The 21,023-nt window shown below is 55.1% G+C and overlaps 3 protein-coding genes across 3 annotated transcripts; 1 reads left to right on the top strand and 2 right to left on the bottom strand.

Annotated features, from left to right (window-relative positions):
- Nucleotides 1-611: 611 nt before the first annotated feature.
- HOXD12 (homeobox D12) lies at nt 612-1,570 on the bottom strand. The gene is made up of 2 exons (XM_004426653.3): nt 997-1,570; nt 612-850 (listed from the first exon to the last, which is right to left on the bottom strand). Exons 1-2 carry the CDS (start codon nt 1,568-1,570, stop codon nt 612-614), a joined length of 813 nt encoding a protein of 270 aa, XP_004426710.1.
- Nucleotides 1,571-5,120: 3,550 nt separating this feature from the next.
- HOXD13 (homeobox D13) lies at nt 5,121-8,447 on the bottom strand. The gene is made up of 2 exons (XM_004426650.3): nt 7,634-8,447; nt 5,121-6,859 (listed from the first exon to the last, which is right to left on the bottom strand). Exons 1-2 carry the CDS (start codon nt 8,403-8,405, stop codon nt 6,609-6,611), a joined length of 1,023 nt encoding a protein of 340 aa, XP_004426707.1. The 5' UTR covers nt 8,406-8,447; the 3' UTR covers nt 5,121-6,608.
- An 8,668-nt stretch (nt 8,448-17,115) lies between these two features.
- On the top strand, nt 17,116-20,763 carry EVX2 (even-skipped homeobox 2). The gene is made up of 3 exons (XM_087434954.1): nt 17,116-17,542; nt 18,458-18,729; nt 20,044-20,763. Exons 1-3 carry the CDS (start codon nt 17,116-17,118, stop codon nt 20,761-20,763), a joined length of 1,419 nt encoding a protein of 472 aa, XP_087291080.1.
- The last annotated feature ends 260 nt before the right edge of the window (nt 20,764-21,023 follow it).

Here is a 21,023-nt window from a genome sequence, read left to right as displayed (position 1 = left end):
CCTCCCCTTTCCTCAGAAAGTCTGAAGGTCTAGGGCGGCTTTTGTCCTCCAAAACCAGCCTGGTAGACAGGAAGGGGGATGGCGCCCTTTCCTTCTTGCAGAGTTGAGATTCTGGCTTTGCCACAAGAGGCTGTGGCTGCAAAGAGACAAAATTGTGCTCTCAGCCCTTTCCACTATGCCGGGGAGGCCTTCCTAAAATCAATTCCACTCTGAGCTAGGCCCTTGCTAAATGCAGGAGTGCTGGGGAGAAGGAAAAAGGGAAGCTAACCAGGTGGAAGCTGAACTCCAACTATAAGGGAGCTAGAGTGAGCCCCGGTGTAAATACCCCAGCCAAGAGCTAGGACAGGTGACCGCCTACTCGGGAAGCCTCAAGGCCAAGGTTGTGCTACAACTTCCTCACACCCCTCTGAGAAAGGGGAAAGCGTGGAGGCCCAACTGGCCAGGTCTCCAAATCTCCTGCTGGCTTCTGGGGCTGCATACTGAGCGGGAGGGTACCTAGGACCAGCGGACAAGGAGCGGAAGGAAAAGCCCCAGTTTCAGCTCTTCCTCCACGCCAGGCGTCGGCTCAAAAAGGCAGGCCCGGCCCGGCCCGGCCGCGGCCACCTTCCGGGTTAGTATAGCGCCAGTGCCTGCTCACGCAGCACCACGCGCTTCTTCTTCATCCGCCGGTTCTGGAACCAGATTTTGACCTGCTGGTCGCTGAGGTTCAGCCTGTTGGACAATTCCTTGCGCTTCTGCCGGTTGATGAATTCGTTGAGGAGGAATTCGTTCTCCAGCTCCGCAATCTGCTGCTTGGTGTAGGGTTTCCGCTTCTTGCGGGCCCTCCCCGGGGCCGCCCCCCACGGCAGGCCTGCAACACAGCCCCAACCCAAGTCAGCCTGGCCCGCTCCCTGTTGCCTGCCCGCCCCCCGCGGCTCCCTACCCCTACACACTCTCCCTTGCACCCCACATCCCATCCCGGCCCAAACTGGCCCGGGGAGCGTGGCCACCGTTTACCGTCGGGCAGCGAAGGTCGCAGGCAAGAGGCGACGCCCGCCGCCTGCACTGTCATGTTCAAGTTGAGCGGGCCCTTGGCGTCATCCTTGAAGCCGGCGGCGCAGGGGGTCCCTTCGAGCAGGGCCGCAAAGCCTGGCGCGGCACGGCCCAGACCCGCGGAGTCGTATTTGGCCGCTTTGAGAGCAGCGGCCGAGGGGGCCAGGCTAGACTCAGGGACGAAGGGGGGCCGCGCACGGCCACGCTCCTCCGGCCCGGCGGCCGCGTCGGGCGTATAAAACTTGGCCTGCTCTTCGGGTCCGTCCTTGGCGCCCAGAGGCTGCAGGCCAAGAGGCCCGGAGCCAGCCAGGTAGGGCTGCGAGAAGCTGCCGAAGGCGGTGGCACCGGCAGGCTGCGCTGGGGCGCAGGAGGCGGGCGTGGTGGCCCAGGGCAGCGCGCCGCGCGGGTATGAGATGGGGGGAAGCGCGGCCAACTGGCCGCCATTCGGCCGCAGGTTGGAGAAGTAGAAGGAGTCAGGCGACTGCAGATTCAGAAGCGAGCCCACATAGCCCGCTCTGTAGAGACTGCGCTCACACATCTCCAACAAAGGGCTTCGGCTTCGCTCGCAGCAGTATTTAGTTACAACCGGGAATAAGAGGACAGGCTCAGACGATTGGACGAAACTTTGCCTGCAGGTTCTTCAAAGCCGGTCATTTCAGCACCGCCTACATCCCCCGACCCGTTTTCCCCCCCTTCAGGGTATTATGATAACACCCTCAATATTGGATGGCGAAGGACGAGGTTGCCAGGCAGAGCCAAGGCATGATGAGCGAAGGTGAGGCCTCTGTGAGTTTCCGGCCCGGCTTCAGGAGCTGGGGGCATGGGCATCGGGTGCCTTTGCTGGAGGAGCGTCCCTTGGGACCCTTCCTAGTCTTGATTGGCTTTGCGCTCCCGTTTTCTGCGGCTACCTGGGCCAGACTTGCTTCTACCAGCTTTAAGTTGACGCTGAGGCCTTCTCCAGTATCACGAACCCCTCCCCTTGTCTGGAGATCCTGTGATTTGGTGGGGCCACCAGCTCTGTCCCTAGGCCTGAGCAATGCTATTCTTGCCCCCATCCCTCCCCCCCCCATTCCTTCTGGAGATGACTCTGCACGAGTAATCTAGCAGCGAAGACCCACGCTCTGCCTGAGCCCTGGGTCCCAGGCCCCAGGCAGTTTGCTGATGGTGGAGAAATGCCTCCCAGACTCTGCCCAAGTTTGGCCCCAGGAAGGAGGCTTCACACCACTCCTGGTGTGCTCCTCCATGGCCGAGTCCTCTGCTCCTAGGGAAGTCGCCATCCAGGTCCATGGAGTATGCTGGCCTGGGGACTGGGCAGCTCAATTGGCCAATATTGACCAAAGGCTACATTCCTTTTATCGCCAGGAGTCACCTTGGCGACTACATTCTGCAAACCAGAACTCCAAATTTCATCCACTCCGTGGTGGACGGAGCAGGACGAGCTCCCGGGACCTGGTGTGGAAGGACAGAAGAGCCAGAGCCGCCCGGCTGGGAATAGCGGGGCACACCGAGGCAGCCGCTTAGCAGCGTTCCACGGCTCAGCGCCTCCAGGAGCGCGGGCTGCTGGCGAGTTCGGGGGTCTGGAGAATAGGGAGGCAGTCGGGGCAGCAATCCCTTGCCGGGAGCAATGTGGCAGCCCCCGCCGCAGGCCCTCGGCTCTAGGCTGACCGGAGGTCTAGGGGTCCTCCTCTCCTGCCTCCGGCTGCAAGACCCCCAGCGACCCGGTGACTGACGCCCGCCCCAGCCTGCAGCCCGCCTCTCGGTCCCCGAGTCAAGCTGGAATTGGTTAGACCGCCAGCTCCAGCACGGAGACCACACAGGCGCCGCCGGAGGGCAAGGCTGACCACCGCGCTGCGACTTTATTGTGTGAGTTATGGCGACCAATTGGGCGGCTCTGGGGAACGCAATCGGCCTCTTCCTCACGCTCTAGGGAGGGGGTAGGGGTGGAGGTGGGCAAGTCAGGGGCTCCTTAGGGCTCTGTCGGAGTTTTCTTAGGAGCTCAGACATAAAGAGACCACTCCACTCCCCGTCCTTTCACGAGGGCTGCACGCACAAGCTGCAACCTCAGTTCCTAGGTTCTTAGGAGACGCAGGTTCTCCTTTTAGGAAACTCCCCCTATTTTCGAGGAGCTACAGCCTCCCCAGGCCCGAAAGCTCCTGCAGTCTCTTCTCGTCTCCGTAGACAGCGATTCTCCGGTATTTCCAAGTCCACGGGTGTCTTCTCCGGACCCTTAGGCAGCCACACAGCTCCAGTTTGCCCCCCGGGGACTAAAGATATCAAGGAACTAAGTGAGAAACAAAATACTAGAACTAGACTCCCTCCATTTTTCCCTGGCTCAAATGGTGCCCAGCTGCCCCACCTCATCTCCTGGGTTTATAATTTCCGAGGTCCAGCAGGCAAAGTCGTATGCATGGAGCTGGGAGCTGGGGCCCGGGAGGGAGGGCGGCGAGGGGGGAGGGGGCAGGAGGCTGGACTGGTGAGCTGGAGAATGGGAAAAGAGGATTTGGCCGCGGAGCTCAACGGCGAGCTCTGCCAATGCCTCTGACCGCCCAGGAGATGGCGAGCGAGCTCCACGCCTGGCGAGGCGCCGCCGCACGGTCAAGATCAACAGTGAAGGGCGGCGCAGCTGGCCTGGGGTCGCCAACCCGTGTGGTCATGGCCCGCTGCCAGGGGCGGCCGAGCGTCTCGGAAAGCCGGAGATTGTGGCGGCAAGGCTGGCCGGGACAGCGGAGCCGGAGGGACCCGGCAGGCTGCCAGATACCGGGAAGCATCGCGGCCGCCCCTTTGTCTGGCGGTACGCGCCGGCTCCCAAGCCTCCTTCGCCTTTCGAATCACGCATAGACGCGGGGGCCTTGATTCTCCACCAGCGGCGCTCGAAACCTGCCCGGTTTCGGAGGCGCTCTCCCCGCGGCCTGTGTCTCCACCCGAAGGAGAGGCCTCTCCCCGAAGCTCCCTTCGCCTCGCGCCTCCCCCCACCCCCCGGGCCTCCCTTCCAGATCTTGGGCCACAGACCTGCTCCTCTCCTCCCTCCTCGATTCGGAATATAAAAGGAATTCGTATCAATAACAAAGTCTTCATCTGTTATTGATTTAGCCGTCAATTCAAATTCCACAGGAGAGCGTTTAAGCGCAATTTTAATCTTCAGCAAACCTCCTATTTCTCTTAGGCGGAGGGAATCTGACCAGCAAACTACAGATGAAAGGAAAACCTCGAGGCAATCCCTCTGTCCACGACAGGAAACCTGAGAAATGGACCTGGGAAATGGAGTGCGGCCCTGGAGTCTGGAATTTACAGAAAAGAAGGGGGAAAGACGACGATAGAGATGAAGGGAAAACAGGCCCATTTTAGGTGAAAACGCATCTTGTGAGAAAAACAGAGGAAATATTAGCAGCTCTCCACGAAGTGAAAGGTCGAGGACGGTGTGGTCCCGTTTTCAGAGGTTATTTCTTCTCCAGAGGCTGCATCGTGGTCAATTTTTCTTTTCTCTCTCTCTCAATTAAAACGAAGTTGGCCGCCCGCAGTCGGTTGCAAGATATGAAAGAAGTCAAGCCGGGCCAGAGAAAACGAAAGTAGCTCCGGACCTTGGGTCTCTGCGCTTTCTCTGCCAGATCCATAAGCGAGCCCGGCCGCCAGAAGAGTTTACATATTGTGTGAGGTTTTAAACATCTGTATTTAACTTACACACCAAAAAGTTAGCAACCACTAAATTGATCGCGCCCGGGCGCTAACAAGGACGAGGCACCCAGTTCCTCAGCGGCCATTTCCCTGAGTGGCAAAAAGGTCTCAAAAAGAAAGTTTGTAGTGCCTAAAAATTGCGTCCAGAGGTTTGGGGTATATAATTATGGTTTCAGTCTTCAGCTGCTGTGTGCAGGCTGCCGGGAGAAGGCGATAAGGGATAAGCCTGAAATGTTTCTTTTTCAATTGCCAAATATGGGTATGTCTAATTTCAAGACCATCCTAGAGTAGATATTTATAACGGCCTTTCTAGGAAGAAAGCGTCCAAGTGACCACGTTCTCCTATACCGGGGCACATAAATGCATATTGATAAAAAAAAAACTATTTGAATAAATGGATAATACTGAAAGAGAAGTAAAATTTTATTGGGGATGTATTTGGTAAAAAATATTGTAGACACCACAAATTATACCCTCATTTAAAGACATCACTACTTATGTGAAAGCCACGGGAAAAGGGGTGGGGGGTGGCGGAAGTGGAGAGCCTGGAGGTTTCACAGACCAGAACTGGTTTTGAGTTTCCTTCATCTATAGGGAAGATCATAGTGTTCAGGATAACAAGATTTTATAATAAATAAGAAGAGTTTCTACAGGCAACATGAGCTTGGAAAAAGAAAACAAATGTATAAAGACTCAAAGGAAACAAGAAAGTTCTGTTTATTTGCATCTCCCTAGGAGTAAAAAGTGATTTTTAAATGCCTGAAGCACTGCCCACGTATCCCAGCTCACAGGCATTGCATCTACAAAAATAATCTCTCAGTTGTATAAATGTGCAGCACTTTAAAAGTAGTTATTTATCGTCACTTTCAGAAACATCTTTTTTTCTTCTTGGACTTTAGAGCTCCACATTTTTCGCATTTGTTAGATGTTTTAGAGCTCCACGAGAGGCTCCATACGTTTGTTCACAGTCAAGTTCTTCATTGGGTTGTGGGTGAAAGTTCCCACCCATGGTCACATTGATTCAGCCTCTTTCAGGGGACTGAGGAGATGGCCTCAACCCTAGTCCCACGGACCCAAGGCCAGGGAGAGGGGTGCATTTATATCAGCCACCGGTCACTCTGCCAATTGCAGCCATCTAAGTATCTGCATCTAGAGCTGGGGAAATGAAGGCATCCATGAGGACACATTATTTTCGATTAAAGATTATAAAAGCACAAATCTACAAGGTATACTCAACACATACGACTACAACAGCAAGTGAAAGACCCAACGTCGGAAAGATTGTCTTCATTCCAATATGGATACAAACCCTATTTAATAAGGTAGCTGCTTTTAAAGCCATGACGGTACCTCTAGCCTCCTGTTTTTAGACTTTCCCAGTGACCTAAAGCACTCCCTGCCCAGAGCTGTTTCCACTTGCCTCAGGGCGACTGCTGAGAGCTAATGATTCAATTACCCAATCACAGGATATGAATGACTGCAAATCGTTCTGCCCTAATGGATTATGAAGATAATCAGTGCTGGAAACAGGCATATAAAGTGATTTAAAAAAATAAAACCCTAAAATCAGAATGGCACTTCTGAAATACATTTGAGGGGATTATTCAAAAATACTTCAAGTCCTTTATACTGGCCTGGAGGGAGAAACAGAACATTAAAAACATCATAAAAAAATAAACCTAGACAAGAACAAAATCAATAATAAACAAGAAACAGAACTACAAAGTGAGGTTGGGCAGCAAAAGGTTTCAGAGCCAGATAAGAAGAAGAGAGAAAAACAATTCACAAAATCTGCCGTCACTGGCAGGGGGATGAGGGGAATTAAATACATATTCAAGTCTTTCCAAAGGTCTTTTGGAGACAACTGAAAGCATTTAAAATCTCTGTGGCCATTCTGGCCCACATCAGGAGACAGTGTCTTTGAGCTTGGAGACGATTTTCTTGTCTTTCACTCTTCGGTTCTGAAACCAAATGGTCACTTGTCTCTCAGATAGGTTCGTGGCAGCCGAGATCCGCCGCCGCTTGTCCTTGTTAATGAACTTGTTAATGGCATACTCGTTCTCCAGTTCTTTGAGTTGCAGTTTGGTGTAGGGTACCCTCTTCTTCCTCCCCCGACGGTAGACACACATGTCTGGCTGATTTAGAGCCACATCCCCTGGTATAAAACACAGCACGTGAAAAATTAGACCGGGCTATCTGGAGCACCCAGCTTCAGGGGGTGTGTGTGTACGTTTGGAGGGAGTCCAGGGGATAAAGAAAGCCAGGCTGTTTACACTTTATTATTATTTACACAGATCTATTATTTACACATTATTAAAGAAAGATTATTTACACTTCAAAGTGAAAGCCAATTTGATGGATCATCATGGTTTCTCAAACCGGCATCTTAACAAGCCTGCAACTTTATGGCGTGGTTAGTGGGGACGCTCATAGGGACAGTTTCCGCAAATGCCGGTTGCGCACATACAAACATATACAGACTTAAAAAAAGAATCCAGGCTGTTTGTTCATGCTTTGATTTCTTGTGTTCCTGTGTTTTGAGCTGTGAGCTCTTAGAAGCTTTAGTGGTCACTCTAGGGCAGTCACGCCCTTGAACAGTGGGGCCCAACTCTGTGACATCTCTTTGGGTAGGAGGGGCAAAGGCCTGAGCAAAGGGCACGCAAAGACCCTCAACTTTAGAAGAAAAACAGGCCTGTGCCTGCACACAAGAAGAAAAGGGTTGTGAGAGGCAGTTTAAATCAAAGGAGGAATTTACAGATTTCCCCCCAACTGGACGACCAACAGTTCCACAGGGTTAACCCTGGTTGGGCGAGGAGGACAGGCACCCACTCCTAGGTAGGGGCATGCACTCTTCGTCTTTTCTTTTCCTTTTCTCTCTTCCTCCCTCCCTCCTTCCCTTCTGTCCTCCCCCTTTTTCCAACTTCCCTACCTGGAAAGGATGATTTCCAAAAGTGGGAGCCCTGTGGCTGGTCCTTGGCGCAGTACACCTGGCTGTTCCACCCGTTAGCCAGCGTCCAGGACTGGTAGCCCTCCATGGAGATGTACGCCTCGTGCCGAGGCTCCCCGGAGCCGAAGGTAGACACCATGTCGATGTAGCCAGGCACGTGCTGGTACGGGCTCGTGTAGCCTTGGTAGAAGGACACCTCCTTGGCCCGCGCGGGCACCTCGTTGGCCGGTACGCTGCTGCTTGCCAGGCCCGACACGTCCATGTACTTCTCCACCGGGAAGCCTCCCAGCGAGGCGTGCGGCGACGACTTCAGAGCGTTTTGCTGTAAGCCCACGCCGTGCGACATGCGGCAGCTATAGTAGCCGTTGCCGAAGTGGTAGCCGTAGCCCAGAGCTGGGGCGCCCGGGGGCGCTGCAGCGGCCGCGCCGGGCGCCGGGCACTCTTTGGCCGAGGGAGCCTCCGGGCGCGCTGCGGCCACAGCCGAAGATGACGACGACGAGGCGGAGCCCGCGCGCTCAGAGGTCCCCGGGTACGCGAAGCCAGAGGCCGCCGCTGCTGCCGCTGCTGCCGCCGCGGCCGCAGCGGCCGCACGCCCGGAGTGTGTCCCGGCGAACACTGGCGCGGAGAGGAAGCCGCGACACTGGCCCGGTGCCGCCGCCGCCACGGAGGAGGAGGAGGAGGAGGCCGGGGCCGCCCCCGCGGCCCCGCCGTCCGCCCGCAGCCCGTCCATGTCCCAGCTCCCAGCACGGCTCATGGCCCGGCCTGGCCCGGCCCTGGCCCTGGCCCTGGCCCCGCGCAGGACACCATGGCGCGCCTCCTCCCTCCTCTCCTTTCTCTCTCGGTCTCTCGCTCCCGCCCTCTTCCTCTCGCCCTCTCTCCCTCTGCGAGCCTCCCGCCTCCCGCCCGCCCGCCCGCCCTCCAACAGGTTAGCTCATCGCGGGACGTTTATAAAAACGAAGTTCAGGTTGGGAGGGGGCCTGGGCCGGTCGGGGGGCCGCCTCCCTCCCCGAGGGCTCCCGCTCCAGGCCGTGCCATTGGCTGCGCGGGGCCACGTGGGGGTGGGGGCGCGGGAGAGCCTGGCTCCTGGCCCGGGCCCCGCCAGACCCACCCACCCCGGCCCCCACCCCTCCCCAGCCCCCACCTCTCCCCTGCCCCTTGCGCAGCCCACCTCCCCTTCCCGCCCTCCCCCAGACCCAGGCGTTTGCGCTGCAGCCACCCCCACGAGCTGATTGCGCGACCGCCCATCCCAGGCCCTGTCTGCGACTGCGGCGGGCGCCGAGGCCTGCGCCTTGTCTCGGCCACGGCTGCTTTTGCCACCTCTCCCCGGCTCCCCGAGCTGCACAACTAAATGAAGGCGAAGGACAGAGATGGTTAGAATGATGTGAAATTTGATCTGTTGCTTAATCCCTCGGATTAGCTGACCTATACTCCAAACCCGAGGAACTATCTTCCTTACCTTGCTACCAGGCAAAGGCATTTCATGCATGTTATTCCAGGGATCCTCCGAATTAGGACCAATTCGAGCAGATCTTCCTGTACACATACGCTGTCCGCTGGAAAATGCCCCCTAAGTGCCTTTGAGGCCGGGCGCAGAGACTTACAAGTCAGTCAGTCAAGCAGAAGAAAAGACCTGGCTTCGGCGCGGCGAACCTGAGGGTATGCCCCAGCGAGAAGAATCCAGATGCCTGGTCCACGCTATTCGCCTCTACACTCCTCCTCAGCTGGGCTCCCCAGCCCTGGCGCAGCCTCCCCGGGCCGGCAGAAAGACCCAATGGAGTGCTCCGCCAGAAAGCCACTCCGCCGCCCGCCGCGAAACTTCTGAGTCTCTCCTGAAGCCGACCGGCCTCTTGCATTTTGCAGCCACCACCCACCCCCGCCCGTTACTCACACCAATTAATTGAAAACTTCACTTTCCCAGGGACCTTTGTTTCGCTTTCTTTTCCAAACTGCCGACTACAGAGAACTGAGAGGGGCAAATTAAGAGGGCGGTTTTTCCAAGCAAGCTTGGGGCTTGTGAGAGCAGCAGCCCAGAGCAACTGGGTCTGACATGGAAGGAGTAGAATGGGCTCCAGGAAGCCTGCCAGGGTGTCAGAGATCACAGCCCTGACCCCTCCTCATCCCTTCCTGCCAATCCTCAGCCACAGAGCCCCAGCCCACCATCCTCCATTTTAGCCGTTAATGGGGGGCTGGTATGAGTCCTGCGATGAATTTAAGTCCCCACCTTAGAAGCAACATTAAATTCGATGAGCCGAGGGTGCTGGGGTGAGTGCCGGAGCCCTCAAAGTGAGCCCATTTGGTTCTGCAGCATCAACTCCCCAGGCCAGCTCATATCCAAGAAAATCGCGCCCCTGAGCCTGGGATTGGTGAGGCTAGTCACCTAGCCTGCTGTTCCTGGACCCAAGACAGGACCTGGCTGGGTCAAGTGGAGGAGCCAGGAAGGCCCTCCTGGGCCTCACTTGGCATTACAGGGTGGGCTGCTGGTGTTGGGAGTGTTGACACGCAAAACGCAGTAACCATAAAAGGCTCAAATAAAGGGGAAAGTTATGAGAGGGCGCTGGAAAGGAAAAGCAGGAGAATTTGACCTTTTTGAAGTCCTAGACATGTTCATGATCAAATTTGAGACAGGAGGGGCCTAAGCCTTTGCATAAAATTGTAGGAATAGAAGTTTGCTGGTGAGAACAATTTTGGCTACTTGAGAGAAGATGACAAAAGTTAGTAACGAAAGCTGGATTGGCGTTTTAAAAACACCAGTCAGGGCCAGGTGACAGAGTTGCTGATTTTGGAAGAGTTTGGCTGGGTCCTCTTTACCTAACAATTTCAGTACCAAATAAATCATGGGATGACACCCTGAAATTTCCTTATTTTTTATCTCCCTTTCTTTTTCTCAGAGGGGGAAAACATGTAGATACTTTTAAATTTTTTTCTATGACCTCAAAAAACAAATTCGTTGAAATATTTCTGACATAACTGCAACCAACGAACTTCAGTCTCTTAAAACTAAATATCTCTGTGATTTTGTGCACTGAGACTTCTGTACCATTTTCTATCTGATAAATATATCTCGATTACCAATATACTAAAAAATAAAGTGAAATTAAGATAAGAAGAAAGACCTTGTCAAGTTTTGCTGATTTCAGACAGCCCTTCACTTTTGGCTTATTTTTCCACACAGCAAATTAAGTTGTGGAGGACTGGGAGGAAAGTGTGAATTAATGCTCTGGTTTAAATGCATTTCTCAATGGTGGCCCTGCCTCCAGTTGGCCTGTGTGACTATTGTAGGACTTGGGGTTTCTCTGCCCATCCTAGTGGGTGTTCAGAGACCAAGGAGGCTTTGAACAGTAAGGAGCATTGCCTCTTGCTATCCTGCTGCTTAACCTGCTTCCCGTACAGCCTTTGAGGTCCTGGCCCTGGGGGAAGGGGTTCCCCTAAGGAAAGAGGCTCTGTCTGGACCCTATGAGGGCTCCTAAACCCTGCGCCCCCCCAGGGCAGCTGCTGCTATTGGATCATAGGGCTGTGGCTGAGTACCAGGCAAAGTGCTCTGTTTATGAACTAATAAGACACACCAGGGGTGGTAGGTAGGGGAGGAATTTTCAAGCTGAATTTGCAGAAACATTTCATTTAGCTTGTACACTCTGTGTCCAAGCTGATTTCAGGTTTAAACTTAATGGGAATAATTTTTTTTAACTGGCCCAGAGCACGGAATGAAACCTGTGTATGTGTACGTGTGTAGGTGTATTATGTTGGGGCTTTAACAACAGAAATGGTCTTTGTTAAATGAAAATCTTTTGCAACCAGAAATGTCTCCAAACATTGATGTGTTATTCAGTGAAACTAGTTTTGCCACCTTTTTTGGTTTTGGGAGAAACTCAGGATAGTCCTTCATTGCCCAACGTCCCACTCCTCCAGAGAGAGAGGCAGGTCAGCTCAGCCCTCCTCTCCCAGCACTTGCTCCCCTCCACAAGCACTCTTTTTGGGAATTAGTGTTCTGGAAGTCACATTCTCTCTTTCCCTCCTTGCAGATGATCTTTCAAATCATGTCCCTGTCCTGGGTTTGGGAATGGGCAGATGCAGGCTGAGATTTAAATTTATTGAAGACTATAAGTTCCTCTGCTTGCCAAGAGAGCAATGAGCTCAATTAACCACATAATCGATGGCTATTAGGGCCAGGACAACAATCGCAGGGTGCTATCAGAGGGGGGGGGGTCCTGGGGACTCCTTTGAAAATGTTTCCCTGATGGCCACACCAGGAAGTGCAGGATACCCTCCCAATTAACTTGTAAGAAGCCAAAAATTATGTGTAGAAATAAAGTCTTAATTCCAAAGTAAAGTCTTAAGTCCAGCTTAACCCAGGCTGTATGCTGCCAACTTTGGAGCTCATTTTCCCTCTGCAGGCAATACCCTGTTTCCCTCAGGCTGGAGATATCAAAAGGATTAAAAAAACAACAAACCTGGGGTGAAGAAAGAGATCTCCAGTAAAAGCCAGACAGTGGAATCCTGAGTTTGGGCACTTTCTATGTCTGAGATGTATTCTATTTGGATTTAACAAGACAATTGGGCTTTATTAAATGTAAATTGTTTGCAACAACAAAAAACCCCTCTCCAAACCCGAAGCGTTATTTGGTGAAACCAGGTTTGCCTCCAGCAGGGCAGCGGGCCCTTGTTTGGGATGGAGAGAACGCCCCCAGTCCTGGCGGGAATTAAACACAGTGAGGGGCTTCTCTCTCAGAGTAGTAGTACTCTCACTGCGAAGGCGGTGCCGGAGGGTGGGCCCAGAGCCGGGGGCACCCGGCTAACTTGTTTCTTTTTTCGCAAAACAAAAGCTGGGACCGCAAGCAATTTTCTCCTGTTTGGTCCGACATCTCCAGGGGTGACGTTGTCTTCGAAATACACTTCTCTAGCAATATCATTGTTAACTAAAGTCCACTAAGGGCTCACTCTGTCCGGCCTTTGAGATGAAAGAATAAATTTCTCTCTCTATTCCGCAGAGCCCTGTGTCTCTGGGGAATCCACGTGTGGTCACGGGCAGGGAGAACGGATGGAGGTTAGGGAAATGCCTAACCGCGGAGGGGTTAGGTGGGGGACTGGGGCGAAGGGAAGGAGGCGGACGGGCCAGTGCTCAGGCTTAGCTTCCCTGCCTGGCGGCGCGCAGTTCCCCAGGCCTGGCGCTAGATGTCCCTGCAAGTTTTCCTGTCACGTCTGAGGGCGCACAAGCTTCAGGCAAGCAGCGGGTCTGGGTAGCCCAGAGTCCAGGGAGAAAGTACCCCTCCTACCCCTGCACTACCCTCCCCCACTCCATTCACATGGCCGACCCTGGTGGGGCGCAGGATTGTAGGAGGAAGAAGGAGGAAAAACAAAAGCTGCCAGAGAGGCCCGGAAGAGACAGAGAGCGCGAGGCCGGCCTGCCTGGGATGGCAGCAAAAAGTTGCCAGTACGGAGTCGTCCTGGAGTCGCCAAATCCGCGTCTTCCCTTATAAACCGAAACCGCCAAGCCGTGGGGACCGCACTTAGCGTGAAGATAATCTGCCCGGGGTTGGCAGCCCAGGCCCTGGCCGTCCTGCTGTCCCGCCACACCCAGCGGCCCCAGTCGTCGAGCGAGCATGCGTCCCGATGCGGGCCCGCGGCTTTCTGGCCCTGTTGCCCCGGAGCCTTTCGCTCGAAAGCTGGGAGCCAGGCCCCGGTGGGCGCGCGGCTCTGCTGCAACTCCGGCTGTACCGGCGCCCCTCCTCTCCAGCAGCCTGGACAAATTTTTATTACCTTCAGTCGAAGGCCACTTCACCTCGGAGGACCCGCCGCTGCTCAGAAACAAATATTTAGTCTGGAAGCCTAACAGAAAAAAATTAGGCCTCTTTCACGTAATTTCTCCTTTCGAGCAAAAAGTGCTTTTCAGTCCACTTGGAGGAAGTCCTTCCTGCACGCTCATCTCCAGTGCATCTTAAAAATTCCTGCCAAACCACGTGGACATGTGTTTGATTCTTGTTTTGTTGAGAGTCCTGTACCTTGGTATTGGGTAGGAGGGCTTCACGACTCGGAGGCTGCATCTAAAACCCGGGACATTGTCACAGGCCGCTTCTCAGCCTCAACCTGGACATTCTGGGAGAGGTGCGCGATTTGGGCATTTCATTAATAATCACCCGCAGAACCGTGTTGATCTCACTACCCTCTATACACGCTCAATGTTTCTGAGGTAGGCCTGTAGTTAAAGAAGACATATGCAAAATGAGAAAATCAACCAAAAATGCTACCCAAAGCTTTTAAAATATAACTTAGATATTATCAGAGATAGTTTAAAATCATGAGCAAGTCCTCCATCCTCTCTGTGTGGTAGGTGTCTCGCCTCTCAAAAAGGGATAATAGAATCCGTCTCTGGAGTTGCTGTGAGCTTTACAGGAGATAATATGTGTAAAAAGCACATAATTTCAGAGTAAAAGCTACATATGTTGGTCAATATACTACTACTAGTAGGTGTAGAATCGAAATAAAGAGACATTAAATATTGTAATGGAATGTTCACTGTCTCCCACGAAACATTGTCTGCTAACCTCAGTGTAGTGAAAAATTATAGATATCTTTTACTGTCAGTAGTTTCCATGACATGGTCTTGAATATACTTTTCATAACAAACATGCTAGAATACGAAATATTGGCGTTATTTAAAAGGTGCAAAATAGTTTTCAAAACCACTAATGAATGAAGGTGTCGCCGAGAAATGCTGTTTTCCCTTTTCAACAGACTGAGGTCCAGTTTAGCGCAGGCTTTGGGACCAAAGGCGGGGGGGGTCTCAGAGGAAGGCAGGAAGTGGGAGACCTACTGGCTAGGAGAAAGGGGTCGCCGTCTGCGCTCCAGCCCCAGCGGCGGCTTCTGCGAGTGAAAGCTGCTCACAGCAGCCGAAACCGCTAGGAAAACAGACGGGGGCGCCAAACGACAGCAATAAAGGCATCTGCGACTTCCGCTCAGGTCGCGCCTACGCCCGATCCCACCTCCCGCCAGGGCCTTCGCCCCCCCCCAGACCGGATCCTGGACCACGGTGTCCCATTCAGTCCCCAAAGCAAGCGGGACTCGGGGGGTACCCTTCCCAGGTTCCTGGGACAGCGATTCCCCTTCGCTGGGCGCGCCCTGCCGGGAGTGGTGGAGCTGGGCTCCCCGACTGTGGAGCAGGGAGGGAGAGGTGGGGGCATCCACAGAGCTGAGCTCTGACCGCGTTAATGGCCGGAAAGCGCGAGGAAGGCTCATAGTGCTCGCAGTCGGGTGGCCTCTGGAGCAGGGGCAGAGGTGGACGCCAGGTCAAGTCCTCCTCCGTATTCCTGACACCCACTCCGCGTGCCCCCTCTCACCTCCCCAGCCACTGCGTGCTTATCCAGCTTTCCATTTCTCACTTTGTGGGAAAATGCCGTTTATTACTTTAAAGAGGTGGAATTGATTTTCTAAGCAAAGCTCGCGTTGTTGAAATAAGTTGGCGCCAAGGGGAACAGGAGAGAAACTTTTGGCATTGACTATGTGTATAAATGTATATAAATACACTTCACACCTCGCCTCCCCTTGCATTCCTGACGCGCCCCCAACGGATCCAAGGTTAAAAAGAAAGCGCCAACAGAGAGATGGGCAAATAGATGCGGGTTTGCCCCTTATACACCCCGATGTGCTGGGTGTGGCGGCAGGGAGGAAAGGGGGGGCTTGGGTTGGGGTCTGGGTTGGCGCTGAGGCGGGGATGCAGGACCCGCGCCCAGCGCCCAGATTGCTAGGGTCTCTCGGCCGCTTCGGAAGCTCGCAGGCCGACCTCGGCGTCCTGTCCCTATCCTCTCTTGTCCCCGCCCGTGGCCGCGGATCTCTCCCCTTGCGCTGCTGGCAGGCGGACCCGCACAGTGCATTGGGGGTCCGGGCAGGGTGGGGCGCAAGCGCGGGAGGAGATGCACAACGGCCTTGGGTGAAGATTGATCTTCGTTAAAATGGTTGCCGCCGGCGTCATTATGACCATCAAAGTTATCGCCAAGAGGCTCAGCCGCCAAACTCAGGCCGCGAAGAGCAGCAGCAAGGCTGGTCCGCGATTCTCCACGCCGGAACTCAGCACGGGGAATACCCGGGACCACAGGTAAGGGGCTGGGGCTGGGATGGGGGAGGAGAGGAAGGAGGGAAGGAAGAAGGGCAGAGTGGGGAAGGGAGGGCATCGTGATGGTAGGGGAAGAAGGCTAAGTCTCTTCTTTCCTCCCTTGACCTCGAAATATGGCAACTTTGCCACGAATAATTCGATTTGAGGAGGGAGGGGGAAAGCTGGCAACATAAAAAGTGGATTTGGGGCAGCCCATATGGCGCTGTAAATCGCGATTGTGTTTTAAAGTTAGCTGTCGAATTTTGCTATGAAATCGTCCAGCCGAGTTCATTTCCCCCAGGGAAAATGCATAGGCGAGAAGCCTATTCATCAGCAGGATTATAAAAGTTAAAAACCCGGGACTTCAAGTTCAGAACTCACACTGCAAACTGTGTTAAAAAATCAGAGAGGACCTAATGATTTCCGTTTGGAGGCACGGGCCCAACACACCTCCCCAGCCACGTAGCACTAAAGTGCTTTCAAAACTCGACGAGATATTTCTCTCTTTCTACTGGAGTGGGAGGAGAGCAGCCAGGCTGAGGCAAAGTGGGCAGAGAGAGAACTCCGAGTCCTATTTGTTAAATAAAATACATATTTGGTTCTGAAATTCAAAAGATAAGTAATCCAGACAGGAGCGCAAGGTCTTCTCCTTACGCAACTCTCCCTACATCCTCCCCCTTGTCCCCCCCGTTACCCCCCTCCCGCTTGTAAATGTTAAAAAAAAAAAAAAAAAACAAACCTTCCCTACGATCTACTCTGGAAAATCAAAGCATTATCTATTATTTAACACGTATCTGTGTCCGAGGAAAAATGAGGAAGGCGCTGCATGATTAGGACCTAAGGGGCAACCCAGCAAACTGAGAGCGTAATGATGCCCCTAAATGAAGGGGGAAATGTGCCGCGGCGCGCTCTATTAATCAGACTGTCAATTTCACCCCCGAGGCCAAACCCCCGGGCGAGCAGAACCGGCTCTGAGCGGGCAAAGGACCGGAGCCTTCCTCCTCACTTCTTGTCTCTTCTCGCCTCCTACCTGGATCTATTTGTCTGCTCTGAAGCCGCCTTCATTACCCACTGACAGGAGCGTGTATTTATTTGCTTATAAACGTGTTACAATAAATGATTATTCGAACGGCGTCATTCGTACCTTAATGACGAGCGAGCTCTACTTTTTGATGAATGACATCTCGGGCTCGGAAGGATGTATGGGTCATTCTGACCAGTCATTCCCTCGCTCTGGCATCCCACAATTTTTCCGCCTCCTTCCAAAAGAGATAATAATATTTAGAGGCTGTCGCTGGGGCTGAATGAGAATTAGTCCTAGGCGCAGCCCATCATTAGGACGGGACAGCCGGGCCACTGTGGCATTTTTTAGAAAGCTGAGATGATGGAAAGAATAAGAAAAGAGATGATTCTGATGGAGAGAGGGCTGCACAGCCCCACGGCCGGGAAGAGGTTCTCCAATTTGTCGGACTCGGCTGGCAATGCTGTGCTCGAGGCCCTGGAAAATTCGCAGCACCCGGCTCGCCTCAGCCCGCGCCTGCCGTCCGCCCCCCTGCACGGCGCTCTGGGAGACCTCCCTGCCAAGGGCAAATTCGAAATAGACACTTTGTTCAACCTGCAGCACTCCGGCAGCGAAAGCACCGTCTCCTCCGAAATCGCCTCCGCCGCCGAGGGCCGCAAAAAGCCGGGCCATTATTCAGAGGCGGCTGCCGAGGCGGACATGAGCAGCGACGTGGAGGTGGGCTGCTCGGCGCTGCGCTCCCCTGGCGGCCTCGGCGCCGCGCCGCTTAAGGAAAACAATGGCAAAGGTAACCGCGCCTCCCGCGCCGCGTTCTCCAGTCCCGTCCTCCCTGTTCCTCCGCGGCCCCTGACGGCTCTTCCTGGTGCCTTTGCCCCTTTCTGACCCTCCGCAAGGAAGCTGCACCAAGCTAGCTCAGGCAGGGGCGGGACGCATGCGGGACACCGTGCCCCCTGGTTCTGCTTCTTGAGCCTCCCAGCAAGGCACAGGCCTGGGGCTCCAGGCCCTCTCGCCCGCCTACCCTCGCTCTTGAGTCCCAGAAAATGTTTCTGCGCGCCGGTCTAAAAGCCGATGCGAGCCGATCGACCCCTACCCGGCCGCTGAGTAGTGCCAGGAGAAGGGTGCCCTGACAGCAGCTCTGAACTCTGCTGCATCTGAGCCTCCAAGGCCCAGTGGAGGGGACATTCTGAATAAGTCGCAGGGAGCGTCGCTTGGCGCCTCTGGGAGACTCGCTTGGGTCAGCGGGAGAAAAAGAGTTGGAAAGTAGTGTCCACCCCCTAATGGTTCCTGTTTGAGCTGTTGCCGTCTTTGACTCCCAAAATATTTTTAACCAAACTCAAAAGACTGTCAAAGGTTGGAGGCCGTACAGAAAGCTGCCCTGCTGTCTCCAGACCATGGCAAATCCAGAACTTCCCAAACTACGCCTAGATATAGACATTTTCCCTTGGCCAAATTTCCCCGAGTTGAATTTCCAATTATTGAAAGAAAAAAAACCCTCCCTAATTGAGTTCCTATTATTTGGTTATGAAGGTCTCCCCAAACTTTATTGATTCCATTAACGGCAGCAATTTGTAAGCATGACAGACCCCATCAATTCAGGCAGCGCCTCGCCTTCCTCTCACGGTTTCCCCCATCCGCGCGAAGCCCCAGCGCGAGGATCTTGGCCCAACAGTGACTCATGCTCTGTCGGCCGTTTGTTTGCCAGGGTACGTGGAGAGCGGCTCGGCCGGGGGTACCACGACGTCTGCGTCGGGGTCCGGCCTCGGCAGCCTGCATGGAGGCGGTGGCGGCGGCGGCGGGAGCGCGGCCCTGGGCGGCTCTGGCTCTGGCGCCGATCAGGTGCGGCGCTACCGCACGGCGTTCACCCGCGAGCAGATCGCGCGCCTGGAGAAGGAGTTCTACCGGGAGAACTATGTGTCGCGGCCCCGCCGGTGCGAGTTGGCCGCTGCGCTCAACCTGCCCGAAACTACCATCAAGGTATTGATTCCAGCGCGCGCCTGTTCTAGCCTCCCCGGAAATGTCTGGGTTGATTTTTGTTTCTCCTGCCTCCTTTCTGGGTGGCTAGATTTAGCTGACGGCCTGGAAACCCGTGGGGGAGAGTCACCACAGGAATAGGCATATTTATTTCTCAGCTCCGAAATGTTGGCCGGCCTGGCTGACTTGGGAAGGCCCCGGAATCGCGGAGGCGATGCCGCAAACGCGCGCCGCTGCTAGATTTTGCCCAGCACCTGCCCAGGTGCCCTCGCACAGGTCCATGGCCCTCCTTTCCCCTCGGCGGCAAAGCCGGCTGGGCTTTGTTCCTCTGGCACGAACCAGAAGTGAAACTTTTCATTTGCTCTTGATCTTGGAGATTTATTTTCACATAAATCACTACAAAACGGAGAAAAGGATACTCTATTTTAAAAATCGATTGGGTTGAGAAAGTAGTTTCTTAAACATTTTTCTCCTGGGTAACGGGAAAAAAGCAACCTGGGGGGGGGGGAGAAACGCAACGAAATTGTCCTTATTTACCTATCTTTAGGTGATTAATTTTATTATACGTCCGGGAGAGATAACCGAGAGGGTGGGCGACTTGGTGAGCATTTTACGGAGGACCCGATACTCTAGAAAAAGAAAAGAGGAAACTCCACGCGATAGGGGAGGGGTGTGGAAGTCTCCCTTCGGTTTGGTCAGGCTTTCTGTAATTTAGAGTGGTGACGAATGATGTCTTCATTAGATACTGTGTTGGGAGGGGTTGAAAAGTCCCCTTCTCAGTTTAAGAGGATGTTGCTCCCGCCACTCATTTGAGGCAAACGATTCCAACAAAATCATCCCTCAATATCAAAATCGGACCCGTGCCCCTCAAGACAGGTCCTCGCATCTCAGAGGACTCAAGACCTCGCGCGGCGACCTTTTAGAAAAGCTGCCGCAGCAGCCTCTCTTAAAGGCGGCCTAGGATCCCCGCGCAAATCCTGGGATTTCCAGACGGATGCTCAGGGAGGCCGGGCACCGGTGAGTGGCGGGAAGCAAAGGAAAGGTTAGGTTGGGACAAGAAAACGCAGCAAAAAGTAAGGGAGCAGAAGCCCGAGGAGCTGCAGCGGTCAGACATAGAGAAGACTCTTCTCGCAGGGAAGGGTGTGCCCACGGCGGTCCACACTGCTGCCCACACTATCCCAGCTGGGAGAGCAAAGGGGACTCCGGGCTGGGCCCGGGCGGAGGGGAGGAGGCCAGGCCACTCGGAGGTCCGGGAGGGGCGTGGCTGGGGTCACGAGGCGATCCCTAACTCGGGCCGCGGCGCGGCTCTCCCCGCAGGTGTGGTTCCAGAACCGGCGCATGAAGGACAAGCGGCAGCGCCTGGCCATGTCGTGGCCGCACCCGGCCGACCCCAGCTTCTACACCTACATGATGACGCACGCGGCCGCCACCGGAAGCCTGCCCTACCCCTTCCACTCGCACGTGCCGCTGCACTACTACCCGCACGTGGGCGTCACGGCTGCGGCCGCAGCGGCCGCGGCCTCCGGCGCAGCGGCCGCGGCGTCGTCGCCCTTCGCCACTTCCATCCGCCCGCTGGACACCTTCCGTGCCCTCTCGCACCCCTACTCGCGGCCCGAGCTGCTGTGCAGCTTCCGCCACCCGGGCCTCTACCAGACGCCCGCGGCCGCCGCGGGGCTCAACAGCGCGGCCTCGGCCGCGGCGGCTGCAGCAGCGGCGGCAGCCGCGGCCTCCTCGGCCGCCGCGGCCGGGGCGCCCCCCAGCGGTGGCTCGGCGCCCTGCTCGTGCCTCAGTTGCCATAGCAGTCAATCCGCAGCGGCGGCCGCAGCAGCAGCCGCCGCGGCCCTGGGGTCCCGGGGCGGCGGCGGCGGCGGCGGGGGTGGCGGCGGCGGCGCAGGGGCCGCGGGGGGCTCGGACTTCGGTTGCAGCACGGCGGCGCCGCGCTCCGAGAGCGGCTTCCTGCCCTACTCAGCCGCTGTGCTTAGCAAGACCGCCGTGAGCCCGCCGGACCAGAGGGACGAGGCGCCGCTCACCAGATAACTACGTCGCCGCCGCCAGGGGGCCGTGCCCGCCACTCTGTGCCCGGGAGTCCCCGAGCGCCCCCCGCGCCCTCTGTGCGCCCACGTGCCCTCTGCGCACTGCCCGCTGCTAAAGCTGCCGCCAGGGGGCGCCCCGGCGCGGGAGGCCGAAGGGAACCTGTCCCGAATTGGGGGGCGCGACGGCCCTGCGGGCGTCTCCCCAAATTATTTCTATTTTTGTATTTACTATCCAGCCGCCTCCCCTCCTTTAAGTATGCTTCC

The sequence above is a fragment of the Ceratotherium simum genome, chromosome 9 (genome assembly GCF_057802395.1).
Source record: "Ceratotherium simum simum isolate JZ-2026a chromosome 9, ASM5780239v1, whole genome shotgun sequence".
NCBI classification, from domain to species: domain Eukaryota; kingdom Metazoa; phylum Chordata; class Mammalia; order Perissodactyla; family Rhinocerotidae; genus Ceratotherium; species Ceratotherium simum.
This window is presented reverse-complemented; position numbering and strand designations above follow the sequence as displayed.

Coding starts and splice junctions, on each gene's coding strand:
- HOXD12 (XM_004426653.3), bottom strand. CDS start 1,570: ATGTGTGAGCGCAGTCTCTACAGAGCGGGCTATGTGGGCTCGCTTCTG. Junction 851..996: donor GCGACCTTCGCTGCCCGACG/GTAAACGGTGGC, acceptor GCTGTGTTGCAG/GCCTGCCGTGGGGGGCGGCC.
- HOXD13 (XM_004426650.3), bottom strand. CDS start 8,405: ATGAGCCGTGCTGGGAGCTGGGACATGGACGGGCTGCGGGCGGACGGC. Junction 6,860..7,633: donor TTGGAAATCATCCTTTCCAG/GTAGGGAAGTTG, acceptor GTTTTATACCAG/GGGATGTGGCTCTAAATCAG.
- EVX2 (XM_087434954.1), top strand. CDS start 17,116: ATGATGGAAAGAATAAGAAAAGAGATGATTCTGATGGAGAGAGGGCTG. Junction 17,543..18,457: donor TAAGGAAAACAATGGCAAAG/GTAACCGCGCCT, acceptor TTTGTTTGCCAG/GGTACGTGGAGAGCGGCTCG. Junction 18,730..20,043: donor TGCCCGAAACTACCATCAAG/GTATTGATTCCA, acceptor CTCTCCCCGCAG/GTGTGGTTCCAGAACCGGCG.